This window comes from Camarhynchus parvulus, chromosome 2, assembly GCF_901933205.1.
Source record: "Camarhynchus parvulus chromosome 2, STF_HiC, whole genome shotgun sequence".
Taxonomy (NCBI): Eukaryota; Metazoa; Chordata; class Aves; order Passeriformes; family Thraupidae; genus Camarhynchus; species Camarhynchus parvulus.
Genome location: NC_044572.1, coordinates 111666225 through 111684492, shown reverse-complemented (window position 1 = coordinate 111684492; position 18268 = coordinate 111666225). Strand labels below are relative to the sequence as shown.

The following is an 18268-nucleotide window of genomic DNA, read 5'->3' as shown; positions in this document are numbered from 1 at the left end:
GATTATTTTAAAAGTAAATTTACAGCCTGTAGATGTAAAAAGCAAAGCTGGGACAGCTGAACCATTACGACTGATTCAACAACAAATTTTTAAAGAGTGCTTTGAAAATTACTGATTATTTAAGGAATAAAAAATTTTTTAGCATGATCTTATATTATTTTTCCTTTTCCACACATAAAAAAAACCTTTTTCCATTGAACATTTTCTTTGGTTTGTTTCCTTTTGATGGGCAGGAGATTTCTTTTAAGATAGATCTTGTTCCTTTTTGAAATTACCCACTGATGGGATTCTGTTATTTTCCAAATGGCAGAAGAGCAAATAATGGAAACCCATTTGACTAAAGTTAGTTATAGAGCCAAAGCACCATTCTTACTTGCTGAGATGTGAAAAGATGGCACACTTTGTTCAGAATACCGCAATGTGTGTGGTACTAGACCAGCTGCTAAAAAGTTACAGGAAGGTTTACAGACACTTCTTTAAATACAACTTTATGCACACAGTGCACAAGGCCACCCCTCCCTGCGTGAGTCCAATTTTCTGAAGAAGAATAAGAATTAATCAATATTTTCTTTTAACATATAACAAACAGTTGAACCAAACAATTATGTAAACTGGAAATGACCCAAAATGCTAACAGTTTGGCAGCAGTAAAGTGAAATGCATTGTGGTGCACATGTGCATTTTTGTCCCCCTTTTCCCCTCCACAATAATCTGCACTTAATAGGAATATTTTAAACTATGTAGCTAAGCAACAGAGGTAATTGTTGCTTTCTAGAGCTTTTGTTAGGCACTCTAACACAGCCCAAATATGCATAATTAGGTATAATGTCTATAAATCATTATTGTACACATGTGGGTAGTTAAGTGGATTGAGAGAATAGTTCAATGAATTGGACATATTCACTGAAAATGCTTTTTATTTGTTTTCTGTAGTTCATAATACTTTAAAATTATCATAACCCTTTACACTTTCTCTTAATAGCTCACTGTGTTATTGAGAGAAACTTCATTTGCATTTTAGGGTATGCTTAATTTATTATTTAAACCTGGAGTCCTGATTCAGGAAAGGACAGACACATCTTAGGAAATAGTCTATGCTTGTTTATTCATCCTCCTTTCTAGGAAGTAAAATGTTAAATTTTTCAGTTTATGTTGAATAGATCCCAACAAAAGAATGTACCCTATAATCAGCATTATTGAAGGGGCTAGTGTTGTGACTAAATTCTTCCCTTCATCCAAAAATGCTTTTAGTTACTATGGCAATATTTACTTGATCCTGGCAAAACCAGTGTTGATTTTAGAGAGATAATTACCAGAAAGGAAGATGATGGAGATGTATTTTTGAGTGTCCTTGTCAGAGGAAATGTTTATAAAAAATTAAATGAGATACAAAAGGCATATTGTCTTCCACACTGACAACCTCTCCTACATGCAGCCTTTATTACCTGCTGGCTGCTGCTTTTCTTCTGAAGAAAGATGTTTATAAAGACAGGATGAATTTCAGTGGTGTCTTTAACAAGTCCTTTATGAGTCTGTACATAACAACCACTTCTGTTTGCCTGTACATGACCTGATCTATCACTTAGTGTGGCAATTTCAATGGTGACCAGGAGCTTGCCCTTTGTAAAGTATTGAGGAGTTTTCCATCAAGGTCTTTCATGTGATCCGGGGTGATGGGGAAAGTAATTAGGGTTTATTTTGAGAAAATATTTGGGAATCTTAGATGAAACAAAAGTGAAAATAGATCAGAGGAATTTAAAATGTGTTTGTGTGCTTGTGTATCTATATATATATGCACACAATTTATATAGATTATATATATATATATATGAAATATCAATGCATTGAACATTATATTTACATACATGTATATGACTCTGTGTGTGTGTGTGCATGTGTTCTAAGAAAATATGTGTTTTCACCATCAGTGAAAAATGGGGATAGAATTTTTTCTCATATAGTGCTGGAACTCTACTATAAAGTATATATCATTTTTAGAAGGGTTTTTCATCATGCTACAAGTAGGCATTTCAAAGAGATGCTTGGTGTGAATTTGAACATTTCAGAGTACCTTTCTGAGTAATGAAACGGCAATTGGTAAGTCAATGTCTTCATGTCACTTCTTTAAGATACAAAAATAGTTTTCTTACATATTTCTCTTACTTATTTTTCTCATACAGAGGAGAGTAATACAAAATCATCTGAAGAAACCCCTCATTTGGTTGGGCAAGAAAATTCCAGTCAAAGAAAAGACAACTACTCCAGCTATCAAGATGCCGTGGCCAAATCTTTGATGAACATGGGAAAAGTAGCAAAAGATGCACCCAGTCAAGCAGTGGCAGAAAATCTAAATGATAGTGGCATTCAATCATTAAAAACAGAAAGTGATGACGCTGATGAATGTTACCTGATTAGCTCAGCTGAAGGAAAGGAAAAGGCTGCTATCTCTGACCCAAAATACTGTTCATCTGAGGAAAATGAAAGTAACTCTGAAATTATGGACAATGAGTGGGATAGCTCTTCAAATTTCTCGGAAGAAACTAGTGTAAAGCCCCATGTAACCCAGAAATATATTGTAGAGTGTAATCAACCCAGCATCCTGGAAGTCCCAGAAATTAAGAAGGAAGAGGTCGAATATGGTCCTTGTGAAACACTCTGTGACTCAGAAACAGAGCTAAGAGCACCCCAGGAGCCTCACTCTGATCCTTTCGAGAAGAGAATCCAGAATCTCTTCCCTGAAAGTGAAGAAGACGACAACGAGTGCCTGTCAGAAACCACAGACGTGTCAGTTGAGCTGGACAAAACAAAAGGGAACTTGAACTTGCTAGAGCAAGCAATCGCTCTGCAGGCAGAGCAAGGGCATGTGTTCCACAGCACCTACAAGGAACTGGATAGGTTTCTTCTGGAGCATCTAGCAGGGGAAAGGAGACAAACCAAAGTTATTGACATTGGTGGGAGACAGATTTATAGCAGCAAACGTAAGGAAGTATTTTTGGCTCTTCTTGCTGGCTTAAGCATTTGTCCCGTGACTGATAGAGGATTCTGAGCTGGGTTTTATAGCAACAGTAAAGAATCTGGAATTTAGCTGGTAATTTTGTTAATTATGTACCTTCACACAAGTGCCTCACGTCTAACCAGGTTAAATGCTAGGTACTTGGCTTCCTGCCAAACTGCTATGTGAAATCATCAGTAATGGGTACTAAAAGGCCCGTGTAGCTGGCACTGACATTCCTCCTCCTCCTTTTCCTCCTCCTCTGCCTCCTCCTCCGTAGGGTGCTAATACAAACCTCCAAAGTTTCAGCAGCCAAAAGGCAAGGCATTAAAACAGTACCCAAGGGCAAGTTTAGGGTGAAAAATCGGCCTCTCCCAAGGATATTACCTAATTCCTAAGCCATGTGTTTTCTGAGTTCAGTCTACTTCGTTAGTATCAAGTATAGTACAGTATAGTCAAGTATAAGTATAGTATTAGTATATTGGTATCAATCATTATTACATCAATCAGCATTACATTTTTCTGTATCTAGCACTTTTGAGCCAGGAGAGCACAAGCCATGCTCTTCTGCCTCATTTGCCATCAGCAGAAACACCAGTAAATTCCAAAATCTTTATTGTTTCTGAGGTTTTGTGATATCCTACAAACCCATAGGAACATAATTCAATTTTCATCACTTAATCAGGCTTCCAGAAGTGGAGACTAAAAAGATTTGTGTTTGATTTATAAACTGGGCTGTCTTGTATGAAACTCCTCAATTGAGGGTAATTACAGAACATCAAGAGATGTCATTTTATAAGCACACTCCCTTCTGTAGTAAGTAACAATACATTCATCTGTCCTTTGACTTTTCCTTTTGGCCTTGCAAACATCCCGAGGTCACCCTAGCACTGATGCTGTTTCTGCTTTTGATAAATGATTTACTTTGGTATTTCTAATGTAACTTTAGAGTAGTCCCGGTGGACATTGTAAATATTATAGTAATTTACTTATCTAAAGCATTTAGTGTGAAAGAGAACTGACAGGCATTTTTAGGAGCTGCAACTATAAAATATTTCCAGCAGTATTAGCGAAGAAAATGCAGACGTCTCATTTCTGTGTCTCAAGCAGTCTTTTCATTAGCATGTCTTAAGCTGTGCATGAGTGGTACTAGTCTACCTTTTTATTCAACTACGTGAACCTTTATTTGCTCAGATGACTTTGAACTTTATAGATATCTTTTCCTGCCCTGAGAGCAGCTGTATCGGCCAGGCTCACATTGGTGTCAATGTGACTTTCTCACAGCACACATAGGAAAGAGCAGCGATGTAAGAATGGCAGAATCTATCCCTTCCTGATTTACCTCATATTATAATTAGCTGTGGTTTCCAGGTGAGTTCAGAGGTAATACCCATGGAGAAACATACCAGGCTTTGTTCGGGTTGTATAAACACCATGATTGTAGGCAATGTTGTATCGGGCACATAATTTTGCCACTTTATATAATTAACTTTAACTATTATGGGTTTTATTTCTAAAAAGTCTACCACCAAATCCATCAGCTCTTAATTTTCACTCTTGGATGCTAAATCCGAAAAAAAATCTATTCATGATAAACCTTTCCAATTACCGGAGAAAACACTAAATCATATTTCTGGGTCCCTCTTTATTTTCTCTTCACTGTTGCAGCACTTTCCATTTGCAGTGATTCTAAAAAACATGTGGTCTCCTGATGATGCTGAGTCTATTTGCTTTCCTCCCCATTTATTTATTTTATTTTTTTTAATCTAAAAACTTGCCAGGAAGTTTAACCCTCAGCTGTCCCTGGTGATTCTGTCCCTAAGCATATCCTACCTCATAGACCAGAAAAAATGAGCTTGAAGGAGGCAGCTCCCTGTGCTGGCTGCAGCTGTTTTCTCCCCCAGCACCAAATGCTGTTGGCAGCCAATCACAGATGGAGCTAAAACCATCCTCAGCAATTTATGCGGCCACTTCCTCCAGATTTCTCACAAGAGAATTTCTGGACCAGAAATCATTCCTTTCTCGCCCAGACTTTTGATCCTGCATTGGAAATCAAATAAAGGTTTTCTGACCAGTGCTTCTTGCACAATTCTAGGTGCTTGAAACAGAATTTGGGAGGCTGTTACAGAGTGGTAGCAGTGGGGCTGGGCTGAGACCTCGCCTTTGAAAGGGTATCGGCTGCTCCATGTTTTCAGTGTCTTTGTGGGCTGCTCCACAAACAGCACTGCCATGTGTACCAGAGGGAGCTGCTTGCCTTGCCTCTCAAATGTAAAGTGGCATGTATTCAGTTTCCTAACAAAGAGCCTACAGCCTAGAGATCTGTGATATTTAAGGAATGGCTTCTGGTTGAAATGCTTTTTGTTTGTTTGTTTATTTGTTTCACACCTCAGCTTTTATTTGGTTGTCCCAGCTTCCTGGAGTCTGACATTAACAGAGCAAAAGATTGTTTCTCCTTTTTTCTATTTATTCCTTTATAGATCTTGCTGTTGGCTCATGCTGCCAGTTTTCTGGCTTATTGGATTGTGGCTTCTGTCCTGTTTGAGGCTCTGAATGGAATAAATGATACTGCAATCCTAAAGCTATATAATTTAGCACATAAATGGCATAACGGGAGAGGGAAATAATTGTTTAAAGGACACTGTGAAAACTTGAAGTGATGTTTCAGTTGCATACATCCCTGTTAAAACTTTGGACAGGAATTAAATCTGAAGTATAAAATAGAGAATATCATACTGCTAGGATCACTCAGCTGAGCACAGACAGGGGCTAAACCCATACAAAATCTTTATCTGATTTCTCTGCAGATTCGCCCAGGCCTGAAAAGAGAGAAACCAAATGCCCCATCCCAGGATGTGATGGCACAGGGCATGTGACTGGGCTGTACCCTCACCACCGCAGTCTCTCAGGCTGTCCACATAAAGTTAGAGTGCCACTAGAAAGTGAGTATCATCATGCTGCAGCCCAGAACAACAACTGGATCTGTCTCAGTATTGTGGGTAATGTGTGCTGATGCTGGAGAAGAATCCCCTTTTTTCTGCATGAGATAGCAGGATGAGACTGGGAAAGAAGCCATCACCCCTTCTTTGCCCTCTAGCTCATGGCACAGCCCTGCTTCCCATGCTTGTGCAGCTCAAGTGCTCCTCAGCAGCATCCTTACAAACAGCAGCAGGCTCCTTAGGTAGAACAAGATCAGACAACCTATCTCCACACTGCCAGCAGACCTGCATGCTGCAGTCCCATGAATCTTCAAGAAGTTGCTCTCTCACACCTTTGCTAAGGCACAGACATCGCCTGCTTGTTCCGGAGCCGAGGCCTCGTTTGCCGCAGCCGCACAGGGAGGCTGCTGGCTCTCGCTGCCAACAGATGAGAGGCCTGGGCATGCTTATGCAGAGATGTTTTTAGCATCCCCCTTACTGCTGAGCTGAAAAAGGTTATTTCCATCAGTACATCCCAGTGCTAGTCCACAGCAGGTCCCTGTCTTGTGACAATATCACACTAACCCTTTTATGCCCAGTCTAGCCTGAATGTCCCAGCTTATTTCTGACTGTGCTGCTCTGATTACATTGGCTTGAGTGTGTATGTATGTGTGTGTGTGTGTGTGTGTGTGTGTAATCCTGAAACATGATACAATGAAATGCTGCATAATAAGCCAAAAACTTAATGTGAAACTACCCACTTAAACAACCTAGTTAGTCAGATTGTTCTTTGTGGTGGTATGCATAGCAACTAATTAAAAGGATATTTGCACTTTACTAAAATCCTCTTCCTAACTGTAGCTCTCCCCTTTTTTAAATCTGGTACTAAACTGTATTCATGGAAACATCTGCTGAATTAAGCAGGCTGCATTTGGAAGTCCTTAGCAACATTAACTTCCTAAAAACTTAGAATTAACAAGCCCTTGTTAATTATCATACTTCCAATTAGATGTGCTCTGTCCTCATGGGAAACAAAAAAAAAAAAAAGTAGTTAGAACTTGGTTCCTGGCAGAACAAGCCTGTGGAATGAACAGTCAGCTTTTGTGAAACACTGTAAGATGTTTAATGTTTAACACAGACATATCTAACAGTTTTAGTGAAGGTAATCCACATCCAAGGGCATAAGAAATGTACAGGCAAGGGATTGTAATTGCTGCTAAGAGTGTAAACTGATGCTTGGAACTATTACTGTTTGGTCCAAGGCAGTTTCAGCGCAGCTCAGATGACCAGAAGGTGTAATGTTCAAAGGGAGATTCTCACAATATCTGATAAAATGCATAAACAGCCTTCTTGTACTCAAGAGCTTCCCTTTACTGGGACAGAGAGGGACTGCAGCTCCATGGAACATGGCCTATGTGCCCCAGGGCTCCTCTATCACCTGCCTTTTCCAGTGTTAGTGGTGTATAAAGGGCTTCATGGTTTAACACCTTTGCTGACTTCCACTCATGTTCTTTTGAAGTTGGTATAAAGAATTTTGTGCATGTGGGAAGCCTCACTACAGTAATATAGAAATAAACTGTATTATGCTGGAGGTGCTATGGTCACTGTGTTGTAGATCCTTTGCTTCCCCTATTCTTTTGTGATAAAAATGTGAAAGAATTGAGAATCTGAGTTCAAAGAGGACACGTTCGTTTTTTTAAAGATGTGGTTTTTAATTGATGCATTTTATTATCAACTTTTTTTTTTAATTTCTGTTTAGTTCTTGCCATGCATGAAAATGTTTTAAAATGTCCCACCCCAGGATGCACTGGAAGAGGACATGTCAACAGCAATCGCAACACACACCGAAGGTAGGTCAGAAAAATTCCTGTCCACTTAAAACCTAACACGTACTCGGGAGTAAATTGATAGGCACATCTTGGAATTAGATGCTATGTACTACACTGAGGAGTGTCTATGAACTGCAAGGGCAGCCTGTATTATTTATAACCAAATAATTGTGTTTAATTCCATTACATAAAAAATGGCTGCAGCAGAGGGGATGGCAAATTCTACTAGTATTTTCATAGATGAGATTTAAAGCTACAATTTCATCACAATCCTCACACTGAAAAATCATCATGTACAAGGGAAAGGAATGAAAAAATACATTATTATTGCTACAACTGCAAAACCCAATGGAAACCAAAACCCATTTATTTTGCACCACTACATGCTAGACGTTGACAGGAACTTCCACTCAGGGCACATTCCCTTTTAGCAAACCAGAAAATTTTAAGTGAACTATTTTGAAATCTGTTTAAAAGCTCCACTTATTACCCTCGGGAATACCATCTTCCTGCCTGGAACACTCCTGTCTGTTTAACCTGCTGCCTGCAGGAAGAAAGCAAAATTGAGAAAAAACTTCCAGACAGGCAGCTGGGGAATCACAGCTGGACTGCAGGTGAGGCAGAGAGTCACTCTCTGTCTCCAGCAAACCACTGCTGTCAGCACAGCTCTTGTCAGTACTGCTTTCTGCTGGAAACAGTATATTCCATCATACTGCTTCTGGGAAAATATAATGTTAATCTTAAAATCAAACTTGGGACATAAGAATTTCAAAACCAACTCTCTTTGTTGATCTGAATTTCTGTGAGATTTTGGGGTTTTTTTGTTTATTGATTGATTTGTTACTGCACCAAAATTAAGGTTTATCATACTCTTTTAATACTAAAATTAGTAAGTCAGTCTTTATCAGACATATGAAAAGCTTGTCTACAAGAATATATAAGGCACAGGCAGATATTTTTCCTTTGTTTTTCCTGTTTTAAATCCCTAGTCATCTTTGAAGCACATCAGCTGTATCATGAGCAACCCATGAATAGGATAAGAAAACATGTTCTAATCTAATAAAACAAACAGGAAAATATAAGCTAGCACAACTCAAAATGATAAAATGTGTTCTTTGGTAACAGTCTCTCATATATCCCTGGGTTTTTTTCCCAAATTCACTTTCCTTTTAATCAGCAGGAGGCTTATATGCATGGTTTAGCTGATAAAGTAAATGTCATTTGTCAAAAAATTTACTAGTGACTTGCCAGACACAAAACATCAAAGCTGAACTGTGGAAAACTCCTACATGATTCAGTTTCCAGATATATCACCTAAAATACACAGATTTCACAGTTTTGCATTAAGGATTGAAAAACAGATGAATCTGGGCTATAGCAGCAGCAGTTCCCTTAAGTGCACAGACTATCAAAGTCACTGGTTTCCACAGAAAAACAGCACAGATCTCCTTTGCACTATAATTAATTTCAATGTTTTTTCTTGTTGTTTCTGTTCTTCACCTTTTCTTTTCAACAGCCTTTCTGGATGTCCAATTGCTGCAGCTGAAAAGCTGGCAATGTCCCAGGAAAAGAACCAGCTCGAGTCTCCAAAAGCTGGGCAGTGCCATGATCAGACTCACAGGTAGGAGGCCTCACAAACCAGTTTCTCCAAACAAACGCTTATTTATGCACAAACTCTGTTGACTGGTCCTCAGATCTTTCACCCACTTCAGACTTCAGCTTCAGTGGTAACCCAGTTTTCCAAGATGAGGCTCTATCTGGAAAGAGCCTAAAAAAAAAAACTATCTGATTCTCAAAATAAACCACAATCTTTCTGTTGGTTCTTGCGCATGTGGCTGACATTAAAGACAAGAGGCATATCTTTGGATAAGCAATCAAATATATCCTATTAAATCTTACTTCCAAACATGTAACCTGATCAGAACAATTCATAGAATTTATTTATTTTTAGTTTATTGGTTTAATTACTTTAATTTATTTTTTATACAATGACATCATAAAGGAGAAACACTTTTTAGTGCAATTGTATTTTGTCTGAGTTATATGGACCCTACAGACACACATAATTTGCACATCATTGGCACCACGACCATTACAACCTATTATATTCAGGTCTATTTGGGGACACTTTAATTTGTGGATTATTGACATGATCAGCTCTAATGGTTCCTTCAGAGCCATTACAGAATATTATGTCCATGTGTCTGCCAACTGCACGTGCCTTAACTCTACATATGAAAAGTCCTAAGGAAATTACTAAAGACAAGTAGTTACTGAACATTAACTAAATGGAATAACACACCATAAATCATTCATTCCTCCCAAACAGCACAAGCAATAATTTCAGATCATCTTATATTATATTTATACCATACTCATTCACAGTAAAGTGAGAACAATACTGATCAAAAAAAACTAAAAGGTAGGGAAAAAATCCAGACAAATTTTCAGAACTAAATGAAGCGGCAATCTAGCGGTAAGTGAGTAACTTCCTTGTAAGTAGCCCAAACTGCTATTAAAGAATACTGCATTTTTTAATGTCCCTATCTTTTAGTTTGTGAAGTAGTCGAGGTACTTTTTGACTACTAGTCAGCCGACATGTTTATGTTTTTTATTTCTTGTATACGCCCACCAGTAAGTTTTGTATGTGATAATAGCACACTTTTGGATTATGAGATGCAATCATATCCTATTTTTCAAGACAAGGTTATTTAAAGACATTCTCATCTTTCTCCTTCATTCTTTTCCTCTTCTCTGCAGGACAAATTTAGCAAAGCAGCCTGAGCTATCTCAGTTCAGTTACAGAACTTCACAGCCAGTCACCTCCTCCAGAGGCACCCTGGGGAAAGAACAGGAGAAGTTTGGGAAAGTCCCATTTGATTATGCCAGTTTTGATGCACAAGTCTTTGGCAAACGCACAACAGCACCTGTGACACAAGGTCGAAAAACACCTCAGTTTCTTGAATGTAAGCTCAAAATTCAATTTTCTCTTCAAGAAGGGGCAAAATGTCAACGATTTCTTTTCCTTTTTGCTTCTTCTGCTTTCAAACTTCTAGAATTCTAAAAAGGTCTGTAGAAACTGTCTTTAATCACTTGTGTCTAGAATGTTAGATAGAATCACTAATTTGTGAAAGATAGAATTTTGAAACACTAAATATCATCACTACAAGGTTTACTTTTTTGATGCTTCTTTTAAAAGCAGTTATGAGTGGAAAAGAGGAGTAAAAAGGAATGCTTTATGTTTCACCTGTTACCTTCTTCCTTGATTAAATTGAGGTATCTTTATGGGATAGATGACAAGTCCCATGGAATGTGTCTGCACAAGGTGTAATGAACAGTTGTACAAAGAAATCCAAGTTAAGTTTTAAAGATACTGCAGGTACCATTTAGGTGAATCTATACAGGTATTATTCCTCTTAGATGAGCATGTGCCCCAGCTGCATTAATTCCAGGCCTGGGGTAAATTTGGTTTGGTACTTCATATTTCTGTACTAAGTCATATACGTAGTGCAGTCATATCCAATGCATCAAATTGTTATCAAGATTCCTCTTCTTGCATCATTTACAGATTTTCTGAGGCACTACTCTGTAAAAGTGAGATACCACAGTGCAAACACTGAGAGTTTATTGCAGATGGTCTTCAGAATCTGCATGGGAAACATTGGCAAGGTTGTGCGATTGAATTGACCATTATAAAATATTCTTTAGTTTAAATAAACAAATAATTCTGTTCCCATGAGGGAAATGGAAAACAAATGTTTCATTCCACCAAGACTGGGTTCAGAAGAAAACAGAACCAGAACAATGTGCAAAAAAGACTTTTTAATTGGCTTTTCTTTTGTTAATGGCAAAAAGGAAAATAAAATAGGAAAATAAATTTTGTCCCACTTACTCCAACAAAGAAAAACATTCATAGTAAGGTGAACAGAAAAGCAAAAAAAAAAATTTGTTAATGAATAAATTTATATATAAGTTAATTATAATATAATATGCATCTAACACTATAAAATGTTTTGTATGTTTTATATATTTATATATTTATAAATTTTGTATATTTTTATGTCTATTTGTGTACATGTCTGAGTACACAAAAACACACATATATGTTTGTAGGTATCTGGGTTTTGTGTGCATATATACAAATACTCTATTTAAAATTGCAAATGAAAAGTAGATATTTATCTGACCTGGAAAATAGGCTTGTTTAAATGAAAGCAAATATATGCATTGCCAGCTTCTTGGGTGGCAGATTTTCCAATTTTGTTTGTAAAATTGAATATTCCCTATTAGCTGTCTCTTTGCACAGATGTATGTCTATTTCACAGGTTCATTTCAAGGAAAAAATGATTGAAATGTTTTTATACAAATGCAAATACATATATATGCAATTTATGTATGAAGTATATCAAAGCTGAAGTTTACAGCCTGTTGTTCTTGCAAAGATTGCAATGTGCAGCTATTATTTTAATGGAAAGGTGAAAGTAGAAGAGCTGGTGAGTGATTTAACTCTTCAGGTATACAAAAGTTGGCAATAAGAAGCTGATGATGTAGTGATGGGTTCAGAGTCCTATGTAAATATGTAACCAGACAAAAGCCCATCATTAGCCCTCTGGGGATTCTGCACTTTTAATCTTGGTTGTTTTGTTTTGTTTTTTTACAAAACATACACCCTTTACAGCTGTGGGTGTTTTTTTTGGTTGGTTGGCTGGTTGGTTTTTCGGTTTGTTTTTTTTTAGGATAGGTAATGAAAAATGCAATTTCTGGTCTTTAAACACAATTTAAATTTCCTTGTAGTAAGTGTTAAAAATGTAGACTGTCTCATTTGTCCTACAGTGCTGTGTTTACAGCAGGGTAGATAAATCCTTTTTAATTTACACTAGAGAAAGGGAGGACTGAATCATGAGGCTTTCATGTATTGCTCTCCTGAGATGCCTCTAGTGCTTAGAGAAATGGAATATAGCATTCAGCTACAGTCAAAGCACATAAACCAGCATTTCTTTCAGAGCATCCCAAGTTTGAGGGAAGATGAGTCCTCCTATGCCTTAGCACTCAAAAGCACTCAGCCAAAGCTCTACATCCAAAGGGATCCAGAGCCTTGGGGCTCAGATCTTTAGGGAACGAGCAGATGGCCATATGCAGAAATGTTCTTGATGTATCTGGGTGTAGGCTGAGAAATTGGATTTTGCTTAGTTTATCTTTGTAGGACACTGTGAGGGCTGCAGACAAAAGAAGTGATTATTGCTTCTTAAGAGCTGAAATCATGGTGCTGTGTTCTCCCTGCAATAGTTTATGCCATCTCAAGCTCCAAAATCCAGAAGAGAGAGCAGAGTTCTCTCTTACTGTTTTAGAGTAAATGCTGCTGATGAAGAAGAAAACAAGAAACCACACACACCACTTTTGTCTGTGCAAGTGCTTTTCTGTTCACCTGTTAGTACTTAATTTTCAACTGACCTCCCTGTGCCTAATAAATCTGTGTATTATTCTAAATATAGCCAACAAAAGACTGTAAACCAAAGTCATATGTATGCTCATTGTTTTTTTAATTGACTAAAAGATAGACTTAAATTTCTAAATATTTCCACAAAATACTTAGTACTGAATGTTCCTTACAGGTAATGTTTTAATCTGATTTCTCTGCTTCATTCAAGAGCCCATTTTTTTTCTCCTTAGTCACATAAACAAAGCTACTTAGGTAACAGACTTGATTAAGTAGAGTAAGCAGCGCTGTTTTAGCTAAGACTGGACAAGTCACTGTTGATTTTTTTTTGCACAATAGATCTTCAAGAGGAAGCCTTTATAACAGTACATTTACAATTGCATTTTTCCATTGGGGTGGTCAAATCACGATGGATACTGCACAAATGCTTGCTCAGTCTTTCCTAGGGCATCATTGTTTTTAATGCCTGAGTTAAGGATAAGTAAAATATGAGTAAAAAATCTCAGAAGGTTTGTTGACAGATGTGTATTTCTCGAGGAAAAATTAAATTACTGTGTTTCTGAAGCCATTTTTACTGTAAACCCTTACTGGCAATAGCAAATTGATTGTTTTAAATGTAATCTTTGAATATAATTTTTTTTTTTTATGTATGAAATTATAGTCTGAGAAGCGAAACTATTTAACGGGAAAAATTTCATACATGCAATTGCTAATCAAATCTCTCTTCAACAGCAAAGCATTTTTCAAATCCAGTGAAATTTTCTAATCGACTGCCTAGTGCTAGCGCCCACACACAGAGCCCTTGCCATGCCAACTCTTATAGCTACGGTCAATGTAGTGAAGACACCCACATAGCAGCAGCTGCTGCTATCCTGAACCTTTCCACCCGCTGCAGGGAAGCAGCAGAGATCCTCTCCAACAAACCACAGAGTCTGTCTGCCAAGGTAGGGTAGTCCAAGAACCTGGAGGGTGTGCTAGCTACTGAACTGTGCGAATAAACTGTCTTTCATGTTAGTGACTGCATTAAATCCCCCAAAAGGAGGCTTCTGTTTGCATGCTCTTTTGAAGAGAGGCAGAGAGAGAAAAAAAAATCAGTAACACAGTGACCAGTTCTGATAAAACTAAATAAATAGCTGGAATTATGTTGTTAATTCTTTTCATAATTGAGCCCTAATTACAAGGGGGGAGTTTTCTGGGAGGAAAAAAGAAAAAGGTTATTTGAAATCCAACAATAATCTGTGGTGGATAATGAGTAAGATCTGTTTTAAGAGGGAATTTTTCTCCCTCTGAAACCTGCCATTAGTGATAATTTTGGGGACTGACTTAAAAAAAAATATAAAGATCATATGATTAATCAAGGAGATATTTTGCTAGCAATGGAACAGAACTACCTATGGAGTCTGTTGTGTTTGGAGCCCCTAACAGTTTGGCAAGGTGCAGAGGGGGGAATAACAACTGACTTTGGTAACATTCCCCGTTCTGCTGGCAAGACTGGAGAATCAGGCCCACTGTGTTTGGAGATAGATAATTTGGGCAAGTCTGTCATAATGGAAAGCTGCCTAATTTTGTAGATGTTTGTGTGGCTTTCGTGTTTTGTTTTCTGCTCTGCATTTCCTCACAGATCTTTATGATTTACAAATGGTGCTGTGTGAGCTGTGAGCCTTATTTTCTGTGCCATTACATAGTATTATAATGCTTATGAAAATAGACAAGATTTTCTTCTGATGACAGTGGTGTGGGAGCACTGTTGTTTATTATTTACATTAAAGTCACACATGTTCCACTGCAATGAAACTTTTGAAAGCTCTTTGTAGATAAGAGGGAGTCATTACAAGAACTTCAGGAGAAGTCACTGGGGAGTGCAAAGAGGTACATTTGTCAAAACACAGCATAGCAGGTGTGCTTCTTCAAAAGACAGATGATCTGTTTTTCTGCAAGTCAGTGTCATTCCACTGTATCCCTCTGTTATCTGAGCCTCACAAGGCTCATTCTGGCTAGGTGTGTCTTCCACAGCTGTTGATCTACATTTTGGTTGAGGGTTTATTCACCACTGCTAGGAGGTTAGCTATTATTTTTTTGAGTGGAACCATTAATTTTGTCACCAGCATAACACCTTGTTAGGTACCTTTGCAGAGTGGTATCTCCTACTTTGCTGCTTTTGATTTCTACTTGTGTGTGAAGTTTTGAACATTAAAATTAACATTGGGAGCTGCCACAGGGTAAACTTTTTTAGAATGTCCACAGGTATTCCCTGTAATTCACTAGTTGTTCCAAGGACTGCTTGTAGAACCTCTCCTAATGACAAATCCATCCTTGATATCTGCTGCAAAAAAACCTTCTATCATTCTTTAATAGAGACTTCTTCTAGTAGGGAAATGGAAACTGATGCCAATGGTTGGATTAAATTGCTGCAGCAGCCTTTGGCTGACCGCAGCAATAGACCTTTGTTGCCAGAGAAGAGCAGTAAAGGGACCAGGCATAACCCAAAGATTTTCTCCTATGTACCTGCTTCACAGTTGCCAAATCATGGGGAAGGATTGAATGGAAGTGAACATAACAGTAATGATACAGAAGGGCACTTGGGGCACATAGCTGACTCCTTTTTCACAGCCAGGAATCCGGCCTGAAAGAAAATCACCTGCCTACCTTGCTATCTGCCTGCCTCCACTTTTGCCAGACTTTCTGGAGGGCATACTGCTACAAAACATCTGACAGAAGAATCAGAATTCGCTTCTGGCCAAAATACAGAAAAGTAAGCCCCAAACGGATTTGGTGTCCAAAAGCACACAAAACAGATTTTTATTTGGTTTTGGATATTTATTACCTTGATCATACAGGATTCAAACCAAAAATTTGTGAACTAAGTTGCCAGGCTCTCCTCAATGAAGACACTTTCTAATTTTAAAATATGAAACAATAAAATACTATTTATCAGTGTTTCTGAATTGTTTTGTGGCTGGTGGTGGCCACAAATGTAAATGTTTAATTGCTAGAATATCTTACAAATTTTTAGATTATTAAAAAATCCCCCTTGAGACTTTATCTGTATTTGAACTCAAATAATGCAACACGTTACTACAGAGTTAAATATTTCCTTTTTCTACTCAACAGCACACACATTCAACACATTTGAAAATAACAGTGTGGAGTGGCTGTGTTCAGAGCCCCACAGTATCAAGTGTCTCACCCCTGCCCCTTGAAACATCTTCTTATTCCTTTTTCAAGAAAACCTGATTAGCATCGTGCATACTTTAGCAGATCAAAGCTCCTGACTTGTAAAGGTGTTTGAGCATCAGGCAGCCTCGCAGCAATCCAGTCCTTGGTTCCTTACACGTGGGAGGCTGTGTGGTGGTAGAACAAGGATATGTGAGACTGCAGAGGAATTCTCAGTCTTGCTGGAAATATTTTGCCAGTAGCATAATTGTCAGAGATGTAAAAATATTGTGCTTCTAAGTTTTAAAAGCAGAACTTAAAGTTCAAACATTTCAAGTAAGTGGCATTTTCTTGTATTTTCTCAAGGCATACATATGTTGCCTTGCTTAAACAAGTGGAGAAAACAACAAAATGCTTTTTAGCACAATTGTGTTCTCAAGTATCTTTTTCTTTTTGCCTCTTAAATTTTATTTCTTGGCCTCAAAGCATTGTCCCTCTCCTAGAAAGTCAGATGGTTCGCCCTGAATATTCACCCCTTTCCTGTATATACAGATAACATTTAAATGAAAAAGTAAATGTATTTCATAACATAGTTCCATATTTCAATAATTTAATGGATATTCAGATATGTATTTCTCATTCTCTACATATCAGTTCAAAAGGGAGAGTGCAAGACAACAGAAGAGAAAGAGAGGCGTAGCAAGGATAGAAACGTCACATTCCACATTAACAGTACCACTAGTGAGAAAAACTTCCAAAGAAACCTTATGTTCAAGGTGATCTGACAAATATCCCAAGTTTAAAAATAATAATTTAAAATATAAGCAATTAAAATAATGCATTTTTCTGAAATGAGCAGTAAAATGAACCTTAAACTTTATCTATTAATTATGTTTCAGTTGCATACAAATTAGTAAGATCATCAGATACTTTGATGATATAGTTTTCAAAATAATTAATACCACATTAATGTTGCACTGTCTGAGCCATACAGCCTGGGACTGCAGTAAGGCTTTCCCCTGAATATAATCCCAACCAGGCAATTCTCATGCAGTCAGTATCCCAAGCCAGTCTCCTGGTTGTACTTGATTTGCAATTTATGTAGCTTCATTCAGCTCCCATAGAAGTCAGCAGAACAGTTCCTCTAGGAGGCTCAGCCTGCAGTTTCTAGTTCTGCGCAAGAATCCACATCATCATAACTTCCAGGGATCTCCCGTTTACAGCCTCACCATACACGTCTCAGTGAGGTAGCTGCAGGCAATAGTTTATCTGTATCCCCATCACTACTGCTTGCCAAACATTTTGTTGACTGTTTTGGTGGTTTTCCCACCTGTTTAGACAAAATGGCATATGCACACTATGCCTTTAAATAAAACAACAACAACAACAACAAAGTAAAAATAAAATCACACTTGTTAAAAATGTTTAAAGTTTAAATTCTAGTTTTTGAACCAAATTGTGTCATCTCTCCATTCTTGGATACTGATGATAGTGAAAATTGCATCAATTATTTAAGAACTGTAGTTAGCACTCAGCATGTTTTTCAGGCAGTACTTTACTCCAAATGCCTTAAAGCCTAAATACAGGATGAAAAATCATCCAAGAGTATCACTAGGTACCATCCTGTAATACTGCTGTGCATATTGCTCTCTAAGTACCTTTTGGCTCAGCTTTTTTTAATTTGTGAACTGCTCTGGGCTTAAATTGGGACTCCATTTTTGTCTCAGATGTTGTTGGGCTGTTACAAGTTTTCTCATTTTGACCCAAATTAATATTTTAATTTTCTGCAGAAGTACTCAGTTGCTTAAATTTATGTGTGAAGAATTGAGGACCTGGTGCATGTGTTTTTGTGGGCTGGGAATAGGAAAGATTGTACCATTTTGGATGGACTTGTATTAAGAATGTTACTCAGTCACTCTCCCAATACCAGAACTTAAGAGCT

The 18268-nt window shown here is 37.7% G+C and overlaps 1 protein-coding gene across 6 annotated transcripts in view; it reads left to right on the top strand.

Annotated features, from left to right (window-relative positions):
• ST18 (ST18 C2H2C-type zinc finger transcription factor) overlaps nt 1-18268 on the top strand; it is a 100510-nt gene that overhangs the window by 51922 nt on the left and 30320 nt on the right. For all 6 annotated transcript variants that reach the window (XM_030965132.1, XM_030965108.1, XM_030965124.1 and 3 more), the window contains 6 exons: nt 2181-2978; nt 5797-5931; nt 7667-7757; nt 9253-9357; nt 10497-10702; nt 13906-14117. In XM_030965132.1, coding sequence (XP_030820992.1) covers nt 2181-2978; nt 5797-5931; nt 7667-7757; nt 9253-9357; nt 10497-10702; nt 13906-14117 — 1547 coding nt within the window. The remainder of the gene's footprint in view (nt 1-2180; nt 2979-5796; nt 5932-7666; nt 7758-9252; nt 9358-10496; nt 10703-13905; nt 14118-18268) is intronic.